Source organism: Coenobita brevimanus, chromosome 93 (assembly GCF_032717465.1).
Source record: "Coenobita brevimanus isolate Jiangsu-jjx chromosome 93, ASM3271746v2, whole genome shotgun sequence".
Lineage (NCBI taxonomy): Eukaryota > Metazoa > Arthropoda > Malacostraca > Decapoda > Coenobitidae > Coenobita > Coenobita brevimanus.
The window spans coordinates 12,329,772-12,351,776 of NC_137046.1; the positions used below are offsets into that span (position 1 = coordinate 12,329,772).

The 22,005-nt window shown below is 42.1% G+C and overlaps 1 protein-coding gene across 1 annotated transcript in view; it reads right to left on the minus strand.

The window, feature by feature from the left end:
• PolQ (DNA polymerase theta) overlaps nt 1-22,005 on the minus strand; it is a 290,206-nt gene that overhangs the window by 136,210 nt on the left and 131,991 nt on the right. Inside the window, exons 16-18 of the mRNA XM_080282250.1 lie at nt 6,270-6,343; nt 6,123-6,212; nt 4,772-4,934 (exon numbers count right to left, since the gene is read on the minus strand). Coding sequence (XP_080138376.1) covers nt 4,772-4,934; nt 6,123-6,212; nt 6,270-6,343 — 327 coding nt within the window. The remainder of the gene's footprint in view (nt 1-4,771; nt 4,935-6,122; nt 6,213-6,269; nt 6,344-22,005) is intronic.

The following is a 22,005-nucleotide window of genomic DNA, read 5'->3' on the forward strand; positions in this document are numbered from 1 at the left end:
TCTATTGTCATCCATCCATCCTCTCCACATGACCAAATGATCTCAGTACACTCTCTTCGATTCTGGTGTCCACAGACTTTCTCACCCAGCATCTTTCACGAATCACACTAATGTATTCAATATCCTATCCACTCCCTGTACTTCACATACATTCCTCAGCAGTCCCATCTACACTGCTCTTTCTCTTGACTTTTCATTTTTTTTTTTTTCATTCATTGCCAGACGCCATGTATCCCAGACGGGGTGGCCAATGGCTTAGAGTTAATTGTTTTACAGGGAGGGGCACTAATCCTCCACCAACCCCACTTTTCATTTTCATGCCACATAATAGTCTCACATCCATATGTTCCACTCCTTCATGTAAGCACTGTGCAGCTGCAACACTCAAGTCTCTGCTTCTTATCAAGGCCTTCATTGCACCAGCTGCTTTTCTTCCTTGTGTCACTCTACTTTCCACTTCTTTTGCACATTTTCCTCTCTTTTCTATCACTGTACCCAGGTACAGTATTTGAACTCTCTTACCAATTCCAGTCTCTCTCCATTCACTGTAACATCGCATTGGGAGTCACCTTCTCTCTCAATAACCATCACTTTACTCTTTTCTACATTTACTCTCAAGGCATGATGCTCACAGACATCAGCAAAACTCTGCACTAGCCTACCAAGTTCTTGTCCGGTATTTGCAAACAGTACTGCATCATCAGCATACAACAAATTTGAGATATTCCATCTAGCACCATTCATTGCCAACAACATCACTCCCTCCATTACTTTCATCACCCCATCCATATATATATTGAACAACCATGTGGACATTACACAACGTTGTCGCACACCCACACCAATCGTGAACCATTCACTTAGATGCCCATTAACCCTTACACATGCTTCACTACCATCATAATAACTCTTGACGGCCACATACAGTATATTTATGTGCATTTTTGTGTTTAAAATAAGAATTAAAGATGCACAACCTCCTTTCCTGACACGTCCTTCAATTCTATCTATCTATCTATTGCCAGACGCCTCAATTCCGTATGGGGTGGCCACAAACAAATTGCCTCCACGTCGCCCTGCCCCCGCCATTTCACTGTCCTGCTTCCAACTCACACCCCCCTCTCTCATATATCTCTCCACCCCATCCCTCCATCTCATCCTTAGCCTCCCCCTCCCTCTACCCCCCTCCACCTCACTCACACACACTCTCCTAGTCAGTCTCTCACCTTCCATCCTCTCCACATGGCCAAACCACCTCAATGTGTTCCTCATAACGCTTCCTATCACATCCACATCCACTTCACAATGCTCCTTTATATCCTCATTTGTCAGCCTGTCTCTCCATGTGACTCCACAGGCTCCTCTCAAATAACTCATTTCCACTGCTCTCACTCTGGACTTGTGTCCTTCCAACAACATCCAAGCTTCACTTCCATACATTAGACTTGGTATCACAATACTGTCATGTAGTAACTTTTTCACTTCCATGCTCACTTCCCTGTTTCTTATCACTGCTTTCAAGGAACCAGCAACCTTTCTTCCTTGTTGTCCACTTTCAAGCACTTCACCCTCCAAACATCCATCCTTACTCATCACACTACCCAAGTACTTAAATGTACTCACATTTTCCATTTCCTCACCATCCAACCTCACTGTACATTCACTGACTTCACCTCTCTCAAAGACCATCGCTTTACTCTTCCCTACATTCACCGTTAGATTCCGTTTATTACACACTCTCCCAATCTCATCCACCAAGCCTTGCAGCTCCCCTTCGTCTTCACTCAACAACACAGTATCATCTGCAAACAACAGTACAGGGAGTTTCCAGACACTATCCTCTCTCACCAGGGCCACTCCAACATCCACTACCCTACCTTGTACCTCTTTTATTACCCCATCCATGTACAGATTGAACAACCATGGAGACATGACACATCCCTGTTTCAACCCAACCTTCAAAGAGAAAAATTCACTCAGTTCACTATCCACATGCACTGCAGCCTTAGCACCATCATACATACTCTTCACAGCATTCAACAACTTCCCATTTACTCCATACATTCTTAATACTTTCCACAATCCTTGTCTATCCACCCTGTTATATGCTTTCTCCAAATCCATGAAAGCCGCATACAACTTCTTTCCCTTCTCTAGAAACTTTTCCACTAAAGATCTAAGAATGTCCTTCAGTTGCTTCCCATTATCATTCTCTCCTGGTACTCATTATTACCCATTACATCATTCACATGACCAGAGCCTACTAACGCCACCTGATCTATGTATGGAACAGTAGGGCTTTGTGATCTGAGCTCATTTCCTTGCAAGGTGTTGCAAACAGCCTGGTGTTCATGAGACGCAATTTGATTTAGTTTACTGTTATATCTCAAGCCTGAAGGACACTATCATGTGTACCAATGAAGCTCAGCTCCAACATGTCCTGACGTACGAGAGTTACTGTTAGGACAGGGGGAGAGGGAAAGAGTATCTTGGTCCTGGGCAAAAACACATACGGTACCTTTTTCATCACTTGTTTCTTTGGAATCTAACAACTGAAAAACTAAAAATATGTAACTTAATAATATTGTACATCATATGCTGATGAGTAAATACCACAATTCAACATCTGTAACAAAAATTCTCTATAGTATTTCCTTCAAAATTTACCATAAACTTCAATTGTAAGAATGCACCACATGCTAGGAATGCTGCAAATGTAGGCTTTGCAACTGCTGTAACGTGCAGTACTTGAACTGTTATCTGACATTTCTTCTTCTTTTTCATCATCATCATCATCATCATCATCATCATCATCATCATCATCATCATCTAATCCTGTGTTGCTCCATGAGGAGCATGGGAGCCCAGGGCTAGGCAAGTTGGTCCTGACATTTGAGATGAGAGTGACCAGCCTCACTCATCCCTGAGTGGCATTATGTGAACACTAAACCCCAACCACCCCTTAGATATAAATCTGCACAGGCTGAATCCCATTGGAGTGCCTTAATTACCCCCTAAACCACCAGGCGCCAAACTTTGGTTATTTGGTTACCACCAAGCGTAGTAAATGGTCTCCTGGTGTACAGGAAACCATTTGGCTTGTCACTCAGTGTAGAGTCACTCACAGGCAGAAGGAAGAGGAAAGAATGAAGGAAAGAAAGACGGAAGACGGAGTGTAAAGTCACCCGTAGGCAGAAGGACGAGGAAAGACTGAAGGAAAGAAAGACAGAAGAGGATGGAAGGAAAGAAGGATGGAGGAGAGGAGAGGGCAGACACCCGAGAGCAGCACTACATCGAGTGAGTGGATGGTGAATGCCCCCACCTACCACAATATGTGCTCCAAAGTTATTAAAATACCCTCTCATTCACATTATGCATGGAAAGCAATTAACACTGGGTCCAGACCAGAAATGTGACATTTTGCAGAGCTTGGATGTACTGTATGTGAATGTGTGTGTGATGCGGCTGACAGTCTCAGTATCCATGGGTCTACTATTAAAACTCTGGGGAAATGAAGGACAGTATTTAAAAAATGGAGCAGCTGGGTGGTGCTGAGGATGGTGGTGTGCAGAAGTATTATGTGGATCTAGTGTTAATGAAAACAAAGAGAACAGTAATGAAATGTGTTACTACTCAGTGATGCAAGTGTGCCATTTGGTAGTGCTAAAGAAATCTATGGCAAAGTTGTTAAAAATTATGAAAAGTAAGAATCCTTTGATTGAACACGTAATGCCACCCATGGATGAGTGAGGCTGGTCACTCTCACCTTAAATGTCAGAACCAACTTGCCTAGCCCCAGACTCTTATGCTCCTCATGGGGCAACATTGGGTTAGATGATGATGAGAATCCTTTAGCTAGTAAGGGTTAGTTTGTCCTTGGAACCCTTCAACAGTGGGGCTTTCCTCTTTGTACATTATCATGAATCCCATTTCTAAAAACTTTATTTAGCACTACAGTACAAGTCCAATTCTTCGGCATCCAATTCCCCGGCAAATCTGATATTTCGGCAGTTTTGAGAAATAGTCCCATTTACGAAAATCTCTGATCATTCGGCAGATTTTCCGATTTTTTTCGTCAGTCTTGAAATTCTCCATGAGTCCTTAGAGCCTGTTGCAGGACCTTCTACTGCTGGGGACTTCTTCCAGCAGTAGCAGACTCCAATCAACCCCTTCTATTGTACATATGTAAATAAGGAACCTACTATAAGTTTAGGTAAGTACATGTGAACTTGTAGGCCTACTGTATCATTACATTTATATACAGTATGTTCACTAATTTCTTTATTTTTCATATTCATGTATAGTACTGTATTCATTACAGTATTGTACAGTATCAAACAGTATACAGTACTCTCTCCAAACACATTTGTAATGATATGAGTAGTGATGATAGTGTTCACCGAAACATATAAGGTACTGAGTGGATAGGGTTTTTGATAATTCGGCAATTTTGATTTTTCGGCACTTGCCTGGTCCCACAGATGCCGAAAAATCGGACTTCTACTGTATATCTGTGTGCTGTCTTTGAACATGTCCATACAATCTCAGTGTATTTTCCTATCCATTCAGTACATCCACATGAATTCCTGTTGTCTTTTCTTCTACTTCAAAATATTAATAATCTTCTCTATCACTTACAACACCCATTCTGCTGATGTCTGCAACTGTTTTGAAACACTACAGTATTATGGAGACATAAACCTGATTACATTTTAGAGATAAGGGTATATGAATAAATAGGCTAAAATAAAAAGGTTCAAAGAGCACAAACCTGGTAGATAATGTGCAATTCATTCTCGAGTACGAAGCACTGCCTTGCACGGCGGAGCTCTGAGAAGACTCGTAGCCCCTCATCTGGGGAGAGACCAGATGCCATTACTGCCAGGCCCAGCTGTGTCCCAATCAGTCTCACACTCTCACCATCTTCTTGGTGCCTGAAATTACAATATAACAATACACAGTTACTAAAAAATTCTTGCTTTTTTAATACTTTCTCTCTTTAAGAAACCTACTACTGAACCAATCATATCATCATAACAGAGCTGTAAAACCTCAATTATCAAAAAAATTTATTGTTTCCATAACCTCTGAAAAGATTATGATATATCTACCAGTATGTGTCTATGCTGTAACTGTGTCCCTCATCTTAACAAGGCATGAACCCAATTAACTACAGAAATCCAGCCTCTTGTCTGCAGTTCTCTGAATAGTATCCTCACACTGCCCTAAGGTGCAAAAGGAGGTCTGGATGATGATGATTTATTTAAGGTTTTGCTTGTGCTGTGCAAGCAGGGAACATGAGATGTATGAATGTGTTGTGGTGTGAGTTAGAACAAAACAGCAATGGCAAAGTGGAGTTCATATTAAACAAGGAGGAATGATGATCACATTGCAATCTGCATACTGTAAGTGAATTCCTTTCTCGCTGTGATGGATAATTCCCACGGGATGAACATTTGGAGGAGGTTTATGAAAGATGCTCTCTGGATAAAGGTACTGCATAGCTATGATGGCCATGGGTTTGAATTGCAATTATTTGTGCGGTGGCAGTTTCATAATCAGTGTGATTAATGTGAGATGTGCTTCTGTAAACATTTCTAGTGTTCATTTATAGCTCTGGAAAAGTTATCTCGTAAACAAATGTAACCTTACTAGTAGGTGGTATGGTAATTCATCCTCATCTTCTGAAGGTGTGCACTGTTTGTTCATGTCTGTGTGAGTGGAACACAATGTGTGATATACTGCATACGTACCGAGTGTGACATGCGGTTGTGTTCTGAAGCTAAAGGTACTAGAAAGCTAGTACCTTTAGCTAAACATATTTTGCACATTATATCTAAGGATATTCTTTTAAGCTTGTCATATCTTCTAACTGTTAATGCAGACTGCATAAATAACAACAAAAAATAATAATCATAATCATCATCATCATCATCATAATAACAATACATGCCAAATGCAGAAACAATCTAGTAAGGAAGTGGTGCCACAAAGTCTCCAAAGCTCACAAGAATGTGCACCAAGCTCCCTGATGCTTAATCCTAATAAAATCTCAAGACAGTATTTTCCACGACTAATGGAATCCACTCCTCTTAATTAGTGGAAAGAAAGTCTTGCCATACCTAATGAACTCATTCTCCTCCAGGAATGCCACACAGGCAATAATTGAGTCCTGAGTGCAGTGCTGGCTTGAGTTACTATTACCACTGGTGCTGGTGTCTTTGCAATCCTTCTCGCTATCACTACTGCCTCCATTCCCAGCTCTGAGCGAAGCAGCCAGCAGTGTACAGTTGCAGTATTGATTCACCTCCTCTGGAGTTGTAGCCAGCCCACTTGCTATCACCTGCACATGAACAAGTCTTGCAATTATTACACGATATGCCTAGCACAGGGACCACTGATGCTATATTCATTGTCTGGCTGCTTCAGGAAAAATATATAGGAAAGAAAAGGGATTAGATAATGTATGTATGTATGTATGAAAATGGATGTGTACTTTGTTTTTGCTGATTTAGAGAAGGCCTTTGACAGAGTCACCAGGGAGGTGGTGAAGTGGGATGACAGAGCTTGGGATCGAGGAGTTGCTGGTCATAGTGGTTATGACTATGTATATGCATGCTGGCACCCAGGTGAGAGTGAATGGAGATCTGAGTGATGAGTTTTCTGTGAACACTGGCATGCATCAGAGAGTCTTTAGCCCTTTACTGTTTATCATGGAGCTTTAAGCTCTCCTCTGTGACTTAGGAAATGGACTCCCATGGGAGATGTTACATTCTGATGACTTGATGTTTATTGCAGAGAATGAACAAGAGGCAGAGGAAAGATTTAGGAAGTGAAGAGATGGTATACGACACAAAGGCAAGAAAGTAAATACAAAGAAAACAAAAGTGATGCTATCTAGGGCTGGTGGCAATACTGTCCAAGAAAAGGGAAAGTGACCATGGGTGGCTTGCCACAGTGGCATGGGAAGTAATTCCATCTTGTGCAACATTTGTGTAAGTGGGTGCATAAGAGATCTAGTATTAGAGGTATATTGCAAGATAATGCTGATTTCGTGCATGCAGTGTGTTGGGGACACCATATGGAAATTGTTAAGAGTAAAAGGGTCGATCTTACTAGTGAAATTCTCATCATTAATGCTTTTATTAACCCACATGTGTAGGTTTGATAGTCAAATACCTTTAAATCACCACAAACGTCAACTATATGCAGCTCCGCTCCTCCTCCCCTGCCTGCCATTTTCTGCTTTCACCGCAGCTCCCAAAGAGCATCCAAATCTTTCAATAATACGGATGAACCTCTCCACCTTTTACTTCAATCGCAGACGGTTTAGAGATGGGATTTCATCCTGCATACGGTACTAAAATTATGACAAATTTTCAGGTACCTACCTGCATGTGCATGTCGTCTGTCTTGTTTACATCTGTGTGCGTGTGTGCATGCATGCATGTGTGTGTGTGTGTGTGTGTGTGTGTGTGTGTGTGTGTGTGTGTGTGTGTGTGTGTGTGTGTGTGTGTGTGTGTGTGTTCTTACCTAATTGTATCTTTACAGGAATGAGTCAAGCTCGTACTGTCCTGTGTCTTAAACCATATTTATCGTACATATCCTTAAATTTGTGAATTGTTTTGGTACACACTATTTCAATCGATAGTGTATTCCACTGATCAATTGCTCTGTTTGGGAAACTGAATTTCCTTACGTTTTTATCACCTCTATTCTTATGCAGATTTTTGCAGTGTCCTCTTGCTGATGCTTCCCCATATATTAAGTAATCATTTATGTCTATTTTCTCCTTCCCTGATATGCATTTATATAGCATTATCATGTCACCTCTTTTCCTTCTCTCCTGTAGTGTTGGTAGACTCAGTATATTTAGTCTTTCTTCGTAGCTTAGATCCCTAAAGCTTGGTATCCATCTTGTAGCGGCCCTTTGAACTTTTTCAATCTTGTCTATGTGTTTTTTGAGATGAGGACTCCAGACTACTGATGCATACTCCGGGGATGGTCTGATGAATGATGTTATTATCTTTCTTAGCATGTCTTCATTTATGTACGTGAATGCTATTCTCACATTTGCAAGCAGTGTATACATGTTCCGTTCCTTCTCACTGATGTGGTCAGCTGGAGATAGTCTGTTACTGATAATCACACCTAGGTCCCTCTCTCTTTCTAATGTGTGTAGGGTTTTATTTCCTAATGTATAATCCCAATCAGGTCTTTTTCCACTTTTATCACACTTGATTACATGACACCTGTCCACATTGAATTCCAATTGCCATGTATTACTCCATTCATGAAGTTTATTTAATTTTTCTTGTAGCTCTTTACAAGAGTCAGTGTTAGTAATTCTCCTTTGTATTTTTGCATCATCTGCAAACATATTTAGATAGCTTTCATTTCCAGTGTTACCGTTTATATCATTTATATACACTAAAAACATGATTGGTGCCAGCAATGAACCCTGTGGTACTCTACTAGTCACTTCTTTCCATGATGAGTAGTTTCTCCTTAGTACTGTTCTCATTTCTCTTTTTATGAGAAAATCTTGCATCCAACAAAACAGTTTGCCTCGAATATCTCCTTGATGGTACAGTTTCCATAAAAGTCTTTGGTGTGGTACTGTGTCAAATGCTTTCTTGAAATCTAAAGAGATACTGTCCACCCATCCTTCTCTTTCCTGTATTGTGTCTGTCACTCTGTCATAGTAGCTCAACAGATTAGTAACACATGATTTTCCTTTTCTGAAACCAAACTGTCTTTCTGTTATCATACTGTGTTCTTCTAGATGATTTACCCAAGCTTTTCTTATATCTTGCTTACAACACTGGTCAGTGATACTGGTCGGTAGTTGAGTGGATTTTGTCTATTCCCTTTCTTGAATAAGGGGACAATATTTGCTTTCTTCCAAATATCAGGTAGTTGACTCAAGGATTTCTTGAAAATTAAAAATAATGGTTTACTTAACCCCTACACCGCGGGCTTGTTTACCAATGACTTGCGTGTCCCGCGGGGTTATTTGGGCTCCGACAGACTCTCAAAAAATATTTGCCAAAAATCAGTTATTAGTCCTAGAATAATAAAATTATATATGCTTATGGCACATACCTTCAGCTTTCTCCTGGAATGATTGTTGAGCCTTCGTCGGTTACCGTAGGACTTGTGGAGACCTCTGAAATAGGGTAACTAAGTCTTCACTATACACTTCCCGACAACCCGTAATATGATTACCACAGCCAGATACAAACACTATAAACACTATTCTACAATTTTCAAGTAGTTTGGGATCCATACTCAAAAAAAAAAACACTGTGAAAGAAATGGAAATTACGAGCACGTCTGATCGTCGCACTTGCGCTAGTTAGCTCCAGGCACTCTGTCATTTATTATTCATAAAACCCCTCACACTTTATATTTCTATTACTATATCACACTTATATATATCTGGAGTCTTTCTCCATAAGTTTCCTTCAGTCGTATTAGTTTATTGTCACTGAAGTCATTCAATTTTTCAGTCAGTAAAATACGTAGAGAGCCACGGATTCACTCTCACTGTTATAACATAAATTATTTGTACTCATATTCTTATATTACTAATTACTTACATTACTATTTACATTTTCTATTCTATTTTCAATATTTACCCTGCTATTTTACTTACACTATGTTATTCACTGTCACTTTCAGTAAGATAAAACTATAATACACTGTTCAATCATATGAACTGAACATCCATTGCTTTCACCTGCTATTTACACATTATTTACACATTATTTCCAAATAATTCTGCTTCCACACTTGCACTGTTAGAACTGCTTCTGGCTGTGATAATCGAAGAAGCAGGTAACCCAGAGGGGAACCTGGCACTCAGCGCACTGCCAAGAGGTGCGTTTATGCTCAGGTGTGCGGCGTGTGGTATGCGCACATACCTGACACCTGCGAATCGCAGCCTTCCTTTTCCCTGTGGCAGGCATTAGCTCAAGTCTGTGCCGATCCATATACGCCCTCTGCTCAAGTCGGTCGGGAAGTGTAACCGGATGGCGCCTTGGAGTTGCTGCTTGCACCCTATCACATCTTTCCAGCAGCTGCTGGACACAAGTCCTGGCGAACAACCTCAGGGAGAAGGACTTGGGTGGCTTTACCTTCATCTTGTACAGGATGAAGGCGTTCAGCATCGTCATATCTATGAGATGCAGAAAAACTTTCCTGTACCACCTAGTATTCTTCCTGAGGCAGTCGATCTCACCAATCATCATGTCGGACTTGTCCACCAGCAGCATGTTGATATTATAGTCCAACACAGCATCAGGTTTCATCACAGGTTCGCCTGTCCTACGGTCGACCTTCCCACTGTCTCTCATCTCCCCCTTATGTACGGTGGTGAGCATGTGCACGACTCTCTTGTCATGCCACCGTATTGCCAGCATCTTCTCACACTTGTGTAGGTGCACGTCTCCTCGCTGCGAGTTTCCCGCCTCTGGGAATTCGGCACGACTTTTCACAGTGCCGCAGGAGCCAATGCCGTGCTCAGAAAGGTATTTGGCAAGTTTCGGTGCTGTGTATTAGTTGTCTGTATACAGCACATGATTCCCACCAAAATACTTTTCTAGGAGCACTTTCACCTCACAGCCTGAGAAGCCAAGGGGGTGAGTTTTATCGAGATCGACAGTGCTGGCTCAATATATGACGAAGTCAAGGATATACCCCGTCTTACAGTCGCACAGTACAAAGAACTTAATTCCAAAGCGATGGCGTTTGCTTGGAATGTACTGAACAAACCGAAGACGTCCTATGAACAAAACCAAGGATTCATCAATGACAACCTTCTGAAATGGGTGGAAGAATGACATGAACTTATCCTTCATTCTGTTCAGAATCTCCCGGATCTTCCAGAGTTCGGTTTGGGAAGGTACATCATTGTCGGCAAAGTGCAGGTTTCCCATGATGTTCCGGAAGCAATCTCTGGCCATGTACTAATTGAATGTGGGTGAGGGTAGTAAGGGGTCCATGGACCAGTATTCTTCCAACTCATGCTTCTTGGAGTGTGGCATAAGAAGCATGAGGGCAAAGAACACATACAGCTCCTGCACTCCCAGCATGGACCACTGTTGCATCTTGGCTGCACCTGTACCACTAGCAGCACGTTGTGATTCGTACCTGTTGGTCTCATCACATATGTGCTGCATGACTTCGTCATCTAGGAAGGCCAAAAGGTAGTCGACACACTCAGCATTTTCGTCCATAGTGAAGGCAGGCTGAACTCCTGAGGAGCTCTCATCGAAAACCAGATTTTCGGGGACAAAATCTGACCCTTCCGTCCACGCAAAGGCGTCCAGGATTCCCTGTCGTGGCGGTGGAGGGCGGGTGGTGGTGGTGGTGGTGGTGGAGGTGGTGGTGGTGGAGGTTGGCTGTGAGGGAGGCTTAACTCTGTCAAGGTCACTCTCACTGACCCTAGGTTGCCGTACAGCACTAGCAGCCCTTACCCTACTAGCTACACTACTTTTCACTCTCTTAGATCTACCTCTACCTCTACGGCCTGCCTTCACTGTTGATGCTAGTGGTGACTCCGACGACGAAGACTCCGGAGATAAGTCAGCCGACGATGATGACGAGATGAGTAAAGCGGGGCTTGGGGAACGGGGAGGTGAATGCACTCATGACTCATGGCGGGCTGGGTCACGTGGAGGCATTGTTCTGGGGCTAACACGCCGCCTTTTCACTCCCTTCCCAAATTCTTGTCCTTCCTGCACTAAAGGCTCCTTTCCCTTGGAGCTAGACACTGATTCACTTGCAGAAGCATTTGTTGTCGCTGTTTCTGGCGCGATAACCTCACCCGGCTCATCACATGATTCACCCGAATCATCATAGTTACTGTCCATCATTATCATGGACAATTCTGCAAGTTCTCGTGCCACTGCAGAGTCACTGAGGCCTTTCCTGCTTGCCTCAACACTTTTCTTTGGAGTAGAGGTCACGGGGCCCTATGCAATGGGCGCAGAAGCGGCAGGAATGGCGGGGCGCGAGTGCGACATGTTGTCTCTACAGTGGAGGACAAGGAACTAAATGCCACGGCTTATCTGAGAAGGGAAGGGTTGCCAATGACACTTTAGGCTGACTGCTGCTAACTTACAGGCTAATTTTTATAGGTAGAAAATCTCGGCAATAAATAAAGAAATAGGTAGTTCCAGGTGAATGTAAATGTCAGTTAGGATTCTCCCTTCCTTTCTGATATATATTTTTATTACAGACATCGATTACAAGGCATAAATCAAAGGGGAAATTACCGTGGTAATGTAGCGAATGAATGCACGTGAGGTTTTGTCAGGTGATAATTAGCCAATTTCTGGAGTATAACACTATCACTTACCTGTTTTTTTTTTGGTATATATTATTTGGTAAAAATATAGGGCATAGGGCTTATTTCAATGGATGAAATCTGTGGAAAAATAAGGGGGAAATTTCCGTAGCGCAGCGCGGCGTGGGAGGTGAGAGGAGAGGGTAATGGAGGGCAGGTAGGGAGCGGAGTCACGAAGGGGGTAAAATCGCTAAAATGTCAACAATGGATGGGAGTACAGATGACATTTGGAGTGCTGACTAGTGTTGGACATTGGCAGTACTGATAGATGATACAAGCCACCACTTGAGAGCCCGGGATAATTCAAAATAACACAAAATCACAAAAGTGACGGCCCGTGGTATGATCCATTGTGGCCGAGCGTCATTAAAGTGACGCCCCGCGGTTAAAGGGTTAACTCCTTTGCACATTCTCGTTGTACCCAACATGAAATTTCATCAGGACCACTTGTTTTTCCTCTGTCTAATTTACTTAACTCCTCCTGTATTACTTTTTCTGATATTTGTATATGTGGTAGTATGTGTGGACATGCATGTTCCACATATAGTCCATCAGGTACAGGGGGTTGTCGGTACCAAAAAGATGGCAAAGGCTCATTGGTTTCATTTGAAAGGTATATTATTCAGGAACTCATTTTGCCCTGGTAGCAGTCTGGATTTCACAGCTTTCATATTTTTATCGCCTATTGAACAGATCACCTATTGGCGAATAAATCCCGCCAAATGCGGTAAAGCCTGTATGCGGTACATTCATATCAGAACTGCATGTCATGATTCTACATGGTATGTCAAGTGCCTTTTACTTTTTTAAGTTTTAATTATGGCCATTTAATGCTACTGTAGTAAAAAGTTTGGTCAAATCAAAAGATGTTGTACTTTTTGAGCCAACATTTTATAATGCCAATAATCTACGCATTGCTATATCTTTGCAATCAGATAAGTTATTGATATTTAAAATTACTGTTTTCATATTCAATACATCCATATTCAGACAGAGGGATCACATGTAGCAATTATTATTCAGCATATAATTATGACTGTATAGTATAGGTGACCATGGTGACACATATATACCAAAATAAGATTGCAAAAACTGACTATTCTAGTCAGATCTCATGATAAGCTGAGTTGGTATCTTGATTGTTACAATTTAGGAGGTTAAATGAATGAACTAGAACTAAACACCATCTTTAATTGAATATTGTTTCATTGCACTAGACACAGTATTAAAATGTACAAACAGACTACATAATGTTCTCAGTAATTCTTGTCATTTGCAATACTTTCAGAGTAATTCAAAGTCAAGTTCTTCCATTTCAGCATCATCGTCCATCACTTGTGGGTCATCGTCTTCATCATCCTGTGGCTGGTTGTCACAGTTTCTCAACTTACATAGTTCAGAGCACTTCATGTTATTAACCATGCATGTACACTGTGGGAGGCGACATGACCTTGAACAGTTGCAGGCCAGGAGTTCCAATACAGAATCGGGTGCAGGAGCGCCATCCAGCCAGTCAATTTTCAATTCCTCTTTCCCATCTTTTGCTTCAACTTTCCAACCTCGACCTCTAGGTGATGGTACTTCTGGGTAAGCTTTCAGACTTCTTCGCCAAACACCGGCCTGGTAGTTGGCCCTACATGCATGTTTATGAAGGGCGTCTGCACATGGTGGAAGCTGGTGCGGTTCAACACAGCCTTTCTTACTGCTGAAAAGATGATACCGCAGTTCATTTACTTTTCGAACGCTCGTTTTTGTTGCATACATTTGACATGTAAATGCCTCCAGGTTGTTACGAAGTGAGTCTGAGACATCCCACACAGTTCCAAGATCTGCGAATGCGGACTGGAGCTCTGCGTCCTGCTTTAGCAGCTTGAGAGAAGCTATCTTTCCTCGGCCTGCAAGGGACCTCACGCTGTCACATCCAGTGTATGCATGCATCCCAAGTAAAGCTTTGCATACCAATGGTCCTAGTGTAGTGTACACTTTCTGTACATCTATGTAAGATACCCTTGCCAAAGTTCCACACTTAAGATACAGGTGTGTATCTATGTCGTCACAGAATGCAAGTGCCAACAAAAACACATCTGTATCATCAGCTACAAGTACAACTGAATCAAATCCTGCACCTGCTGCATGTGCAGAGTGCAAGATAAGGCGGGTGTCTGCCTCCTCTTGAGATGAACATAGTTCTGGTACAAGAACACAGCCTTCATCATGCAGGATTTTGTAGCAGTTTTCCCCGCATGTGACATACAAACTTTTGTTTCCGAGTCGTTCGGTGTACTTTGCTTGTTTCCATTCTTGTATGAGAAAATGAATGAAACTGGTCTTGTTTGGTGTAGCAGAAAGAAATTTTTGCCATTGTACAACCGTTTGTTTTGCAGTGATGTTTTTCAGCTGAATCACACCGACATTGGATCCTCGGATTCCTCTCTCAACATCCTTGATCGATTCTTTCTTGTACACATTGAACACAATGTCAACACGAGATGAATGTGATGCCTCATTGAGAGCTTTCGCGAGAACCAGAGAAGCGATATCACCAAAGGTCTTGTGTTCACCTTTCACTTTGTGTATTCCAGGAGTCGAGATCCCGAGGTGATGTAAGGCCAGCATGAGGATCTTCATCAGTTGTGTGGATAATACAAACAGGAATTGTCTCATCCATGGCTGATTAGTTGCTCATTCACAAGTGTTACCTCCAAAGATAAGAAATAAAGTGAAGCACACTTGCAATTATTGGCAATTAGCTGATTTTTTTTCCTAAACATATTATATGCTGCTGTTGATTTGCTGCAAAGTTCAAAATATTAGGGAAAGATCAATAGTGGCTGCATTTGATTCCTTGTATCTTAAAATGTATGGAAAGATAGTTTATTTATGTTATTATCACATACGGTTGCTAAGATACGACGATAAGTCTGTTTTCAAAATTTATCTGGCGGCTCAAACAGTACAAAATCTTTTGATTTGACCAAACTTGGTGCTATAATGGCATTACATGAACAAAGTAAAAGGCACTTGACATACCATGTAGAATCATGACATGCAGTTCTGATATGAATGTACCGCATACAGGCTTTACCGCATTTGGCGGGATTTATTCGCCAATAGGTGGTCTGTTCAATAGGCGATAAAAATATGAAAGCTGTGAAATCCAGACTGCTACCAGGGCAAAATGAGTTCCTGAATAATATACCTTTCAAATGAAACCAATGAGCCTTTGCCATCTTTTTGGTACCGGTTGGCTAAAAATGGGGGGTTCACCTGACGGACTAATAGTCCCTCTCAAAATTTTTTTCTTCTGTAAAAACTAATTGGAAATTCTTATTTAGTGCTTCACAAATATCTTTCTCTTGTGTATAGGTGATTCCCTCATCCGTAATGGATTGTATTATATCTTTTACTTTGGTTTTGCTTCTGATGTAGCTGTAAAATAGCTTTGGTTGATCACTACTTTTATTTATTATATCCTCCTCAAACTGTTTTTGGGCTTCCCTCCTTATTCTTGTATAATCGTTTCTTGCCTGTTTGTAATTATCATAAGCCCTTTCACTATTGTGTCTTCTGAATCTATTCCACAACAAATCTCTTCTTTCTTTTGATTTTTTACATTCTTTATTGAACCATTTCTGTATTTTCTTATCTGCTTCTTTGTGCTGTGGGATGTACTTCTGGACTCCTATTTTTAGGTCTTGATAATTTCCCTTTTTGTAGTTTAGGCTCTTTTTGTACCTTTCATTGCTGTTAACTATGTCATATGCTATCCTGAAGTTGTAATTTAGTACTGCATGATCGCTTTTGCTGAGTGGAGGGTGATATATTAAAATGTCAATATCATTTTCTTGCCTAGTAAATATGAGATCTAGCATTGAAGGTACAGTATATCGAGTCCTCTTTTTCTGGTGGTTTCCCTCATATGTTGCGTTAGGAAAAACTCTTGCATGAGATCCAGGAGCATTTGGTCCCAACAGCTTTCTTGGCTAATTATATCTAGAGTATTCCAATTTATATCTGTACTAAAATCTCCAGTTAGTATAATTCTTTCCAATTTCTCTTCCATTTTATGTAGTAATGATCTTAAACTCTGAATTGTACTCTCTGCCAGGTCCTCATATTCGTCTCTTTCCCATGTGTTTGATCTGGGTGGCATATACAAATTGCCTACAATTACTTTCCCTTCAGATGTGTCGATCTCTACTGCAATCAGTTCTACTTGTGAGGGTATATCTAGTTTTATTTCATTGACTTTTAGCTTTTTCTTAGTTAATATTATAATTCCTCCTCCTTTTTTTAAGTTTCTGTCTCTTCTCCATATATTGTATTCCTCTAAGTTTAGTATGACATTGGATATCCTTGGTGTTAATTTTGTTTCTGTTAGGCATATTATATGTGGTTCATTTTCTCTGACATAATCATTCATCTCTAGTAATTTAGATACCATTCCATCCACATTTGAGTACATCAACTTTATCATCTTGTTTATATACTTGTCATGACAAGGTTCTACTACCTTCCTCCTTCTATTCCCTCCTGTTTGTGTACCACTTTCGTACCTGCAATCCTATTACTTTGTAAAAAAAAATGTGTTCTTCTCCTCTTCTGATCTTCCCTCATTTTTTGTTTTTGCTTCCTCCCTCTTCTCTTTCAGTAATTCCAGTTCCTCTTGTGTTAGGCATCTTTTTATCCATACATTTTTTAACTCCTCTTTTTCCATAAGATTCTTTGCATTTTTTAGTATCTCCTCCACAGTGTTTACACTCTGGAAAGTTACATTTAGAGGTTTTGTCTTGCTTTTCTCGTATTTCCCTAATCTTTTGTGTTCCTCTATGTCTTTACTAAAGATTTCCTCTGATACTTCTTTCAATAAGCTCATTACATTTGCCATCTCCTTTTTGTCTCTTGTGATCTTGTTTTTTACTTCTTCCTCTTCTATAGCAGTATATACTTTTTTTTTTTTTTTTTTTTTTTTTAATGTGTACGACTCTGGGCATAGGCTTCACAGCCTGCTATCAAGGCCCAGCAGTCCTCCTACATACCATAGACCACTACATGTCACCACTTCGGCGCTAACACCCACCGTCCATATTGAATACATGCTAGGGCTGCCTCATACAGGACTGGTGTATTGGTATTAGCGGGGGTATTTTACTATAGATTTGTTGATATCAACTGAATCTCTGACTAACTTTGGATTGTTTTGGATTATTTTTTCACTTCCTTTTTAATGCTTTTTTCCTCCAGCCTTGTCTCTAAATCTTTATTTACTTTCACCATTTCAGCATATGTGGTTTCCACATCATTTTTGTAGCTTTGCACAGCTTCATTCACCTGTGTTATCTTCTCCTCAATTTCACTGTTCTGGTCTATCAGACTGCTTACTTGCCTAATTGTCTCTGTATCATTTTTGAACTCTTCCATAATACTCTCGTGATTGACTACTGTACTTGCCATTTCACTCATTTTCCTCCTAAGTGTACTCAATTCCACTGTTAGTTCACTGATGGTTGTGTCTTTCTTGTTGACCTCCCTTCCTAGTTTTTCTATTCCTTCCTTTTGCAAAGGCATCTGCTTCTTTATTTCATCAATTTCATTCCGTAAAGCCATCTCCAGTTTGTGTACACGTTCAACCAGTCTATTGTGAGTCTCCATTTCAACCAGTTCTTGGTAGAAATCATCATCTTGCTTTCTACCTTTATCCCTTTTCTTTTCCAAATTTGCTTTACTAAAGTATGTGGCCACTTTGCAATACTAAAAGCATAGAGTGCTTACATTCCCTGGGGCAGTTGCAGCCTAAACAAACAATCAGCTGACTGGGTGCATTCTTTCGCTGCTCAGTTCTCTTTTCTGTTTGAATAAGTCTTGTTTAAACTTCTTCTTCTTATTTTTTTTTTTATAATAAAAAATCATTTAGTCTAACCTGGTACAGAGCTTGACTCATATAAAGATACTAATTTAGGTAATGCCAATGGCCGTGTTGGCTCGGTATGGAACGATGTCGCCGCTCGTCTGTTCTCCTTGGTAGCTGCTATGTGTGTGTGTATTTACCTAGTTGTGATATACTGTACAGGAAATGAGCTGCGCTCGTGGGGTCCCGTCTCTTTTCCTCATTAACCCTCTCGCGCACGATAAGTTTCAGTAAGTTTTCCAGCGCATGATTTTTTCTGCGAAGCCGTCCAGCCCGGCTGCCTGCCCGCAGCAAATAACAGGTATTCTCTCCTAATTTTCACCACCCAAACATTAATATACTGCCATGAAACCTATGTCATCTTATTCGTTGATGTTTGTTCTGGCTGATGAGTACCACAAAAAAACAGGAAAACACGAATAAAACATCATTAGGCGGCCGTGAATAAACATTTTGCTACATCACGTTCACTTCCCAATATCACCATTCGAATGATTTCCATCATACAGGAAAATGTTATCAGAAGTTTTGATAGAGAATTTCATCACCTTTCTAAAGAGACAAATCTGGTGTTGATACGATTTGTAGTTTTATGGAAAATAGCCAAAAACTGAAAGCCATTTTTGAAAAAAATCAAGGAGCTCTAAAACTAATTTTTTCATGCACATGTTATGTTTTTATTGCATAATATTATGCAGAATTTTACCAGCTTTCTAATGACCTAATACTGGTTTTGATACGCCTCATAGTTCTCGAGTAAATCGCCAAAAACGACTGGGAACTCACGTCCGTATGTCACTTTCGTGATGTGCGCACAGCATACGCAATACAGTAATCCCTCTAATATCCGGACGCCCAATAACCGAACATCCCCACTAACCGAACCTTATCGTCCTGGGATCAAACATTCCCAAAATGGTCCGAAAATCCAAAAAAATTGGAAAAAAAATCGATTTTTTGCCGTCCGTAATTTGAACTTGCCGCGCGCGCCGCGTGAGAGCATTGTTTTGGTTCGTCATTCCTCCGACGTCCGATAGAGCGCCGCTGCATCCTCCCCACTTCCCGCCTGTCTCTCACCGCGACAAGACCTATGCTCTTCGTCATGGCTGCCCACGTGCTCGCTTTTGTGGTGGTGCCGTACTTGCTGCAAGGCCTCCTGCTGCTCTCTGCCCTACTCTTAGTGTGTGTGATGATGGCCCGCCTCCTGAGAAAAGGAAGAGAGTGGTGTTGACTCTGGAGAAGAAACGGGAGATATTGGAGAAGGTTGATGCGGGTTGGTCTTCCTCTCGCATTCTCCGCGAGTTCAACCTGGCCCGGTCGACTTTGTTTGATATCAAGCGTTCCCGAGACAAGCTCATGCAGTACACGGCTGACTTCTCGTCGAGAAGCAAACGCAACGTGGAGAGGAAGGTTATGTTTACTTCCAAGTATGCAGAGATCGACCGCTCCACGTTGATTTGGTATCGACAGCAACGTGCAGCTGGTGTGATGGTACGTGGAACGGAGCTGAAGGCTGCTGCTGAGAAGTTTGCAAGGCTTCACGACGCCCTAGACTTCAAGGCATCCGAGGGTTGGCTCTTCGCGTTCAAGTTGCGACATGGCCTTACTAACCGTAAAGCACATGGCGAAGCATTGGACGCTAACGAGGATGGAGTGGACGAGTTTCGGCACAAGGTGAAAGGCTTGATCAACAGGGAGGGCCTCACTCTCGGTCAAGTCTATAACGCTGACGAAACTGGCCTATTCTATCGCTCGGTGCCAACGAACACTCTCGCCGATGAGACGGAGAAGCGTGTACCTGGCCGCAAGCTTTCTAAGGAACGGATATCTGCTTTGTGTTGTGCCAATGCTAACGGCATGCACCGGCTTAAGCCCGTTATTGTTGGCCGTGCAAAGCAGCCTCGGTGCCTTCGTGGGGTGATGGATGTCCTTCCTGTCGTATGGTACCATTCTTTGAAAGCATGGTTCACAGCTGTGATTTTCAAAGACTGGTTTCACCATCACTTCGTCAAGGAGGTCATACATTACCAGACGAAGACACTGGGAATTCCTCGCGACCAGGTAAAGGCTCTCCTTCTCCTCGACAATGCACCTGCCCACCCGTGCGACAAGGACTTGGTTGCTGAGAATGGCCGTATTAGGTGCATGTTTCTGCCACCTAATACGACTGCTCTCATTCAACCAATGGACCAAGGAGTGATCGTGGCAACAAAGCGCCTGTACCGTCGGAAGTTCCTGGACGAGGTGATGGTGGTTCTCGAGGACGAGGACGAGCGCAGGAAGGACGTGACACTCGAGGCAAGCGGACTTTGGAAAACCTTCGCCGCTACCACATCAAGTCTGCGCTGTACAACTGGGCTAGTGCATGGAAGGAAGTCCCTGTGAAAACTCTTGAAAATGGTTGGTCTCGTCTGCTTCTCGGAACAGATGTGGAGTACGATTTCCTAGGGTTTGACGTGGATGACTTCCATGCACGGCTAAGTACGCACGGCGACGATGTTGATGTGGACGATGTTCGTGAGTGGTTGGACGACGCGAGGGCGATCCTGGGTATCAGACGTTGTCTGATATCGAGATCCGCGTCTTCGGTTGCTGGTGTCAGTCCCGAACTTGAAGATTCCGACGACGAAGGCGATGATGATGCAGACTCCGCCCAGCAGGACACTACTCCAGCCATCCCCAAGCTGAGCGCACTCCGGGAACATCTAGAGTTCGTCCTAGACTACCTGGAACACCCGGACTGCGACAGGGAGATGGGGCCCTTGGGACTCGTGGAGGAAGTGCGTGCTTTCCGGCAGCGCATCATCAATCGCCAGAATCGTCGGTCCTTGCGTCAGTCAACGATTGACAGTTTTTTCAGGCCCGTGACCCCCGCTGTGCCAAGCCCTGGTTCCACTCCGTTGCCTCCCCAAGACAGGCCCTCATGCTCCGAGCCACAGCCCAGCACATCAGCTACAGTGGAGTCACCGCTCGACGTGAGTTTGCGGCTGTCTTCAGAGTCTTCTGTAGTCGGTACGCCATCACCACTACCCACCGATGCACCCCTTGGACGCCTGCCAGTGATACTCTCGGGCTCTGACAGTGAATAAACAGCAAGAACTTCTCCACTAGACCACACGGGAATTTTGAGTGTTGTGCAGTGAAAAAAACGGTGTGTTGTGTTAAGGTTTTCAAGTTGGGAGAAAAGACTAAGTAGAAAAGAAATTTAACGTAACTAACCTTCTTTGTTTTGGCTTTGGAAACTTAAAAACTTGGGAAAAGTTAATGTGCAACACTTAAATTTAATGGAACATTATTTGGACTAAAGTGAACACTGTGAAAAGAACGGACTTCTGTGTGTTAGTGACTAAGTTCAGTGCAAGACTTCAGGAAGAGTGTAGTGCAAGTGCTTCAGGAAATCGTTCTTACTGTCAGAGTCCGAGAGGAGGCGGTTATTCATCGAGGTGGCCAGGGACTTGCTGTAAGTAGCCAAAATGTTTCATGTTGTACTATTTTCCATACTATATTTACCAGAATGTTTCATATTGTATTTTTTCCCATACTATACTTACCAGAAAGTGTCATACTGTACTTCTTTCCATACTAAACTTACCTCATGCATGTGCAGTAGGAATGTGTTTTTCAGAGTTCGGTTAGGTTCGGTTAGGTTAGGTTCGGTTAGAGTCCATAAGTACCAGAATGTTTATTAATGTATGAACATACTTCTAAACCCACATTTTATGTGTCTATTGCATTTATTTCAGTC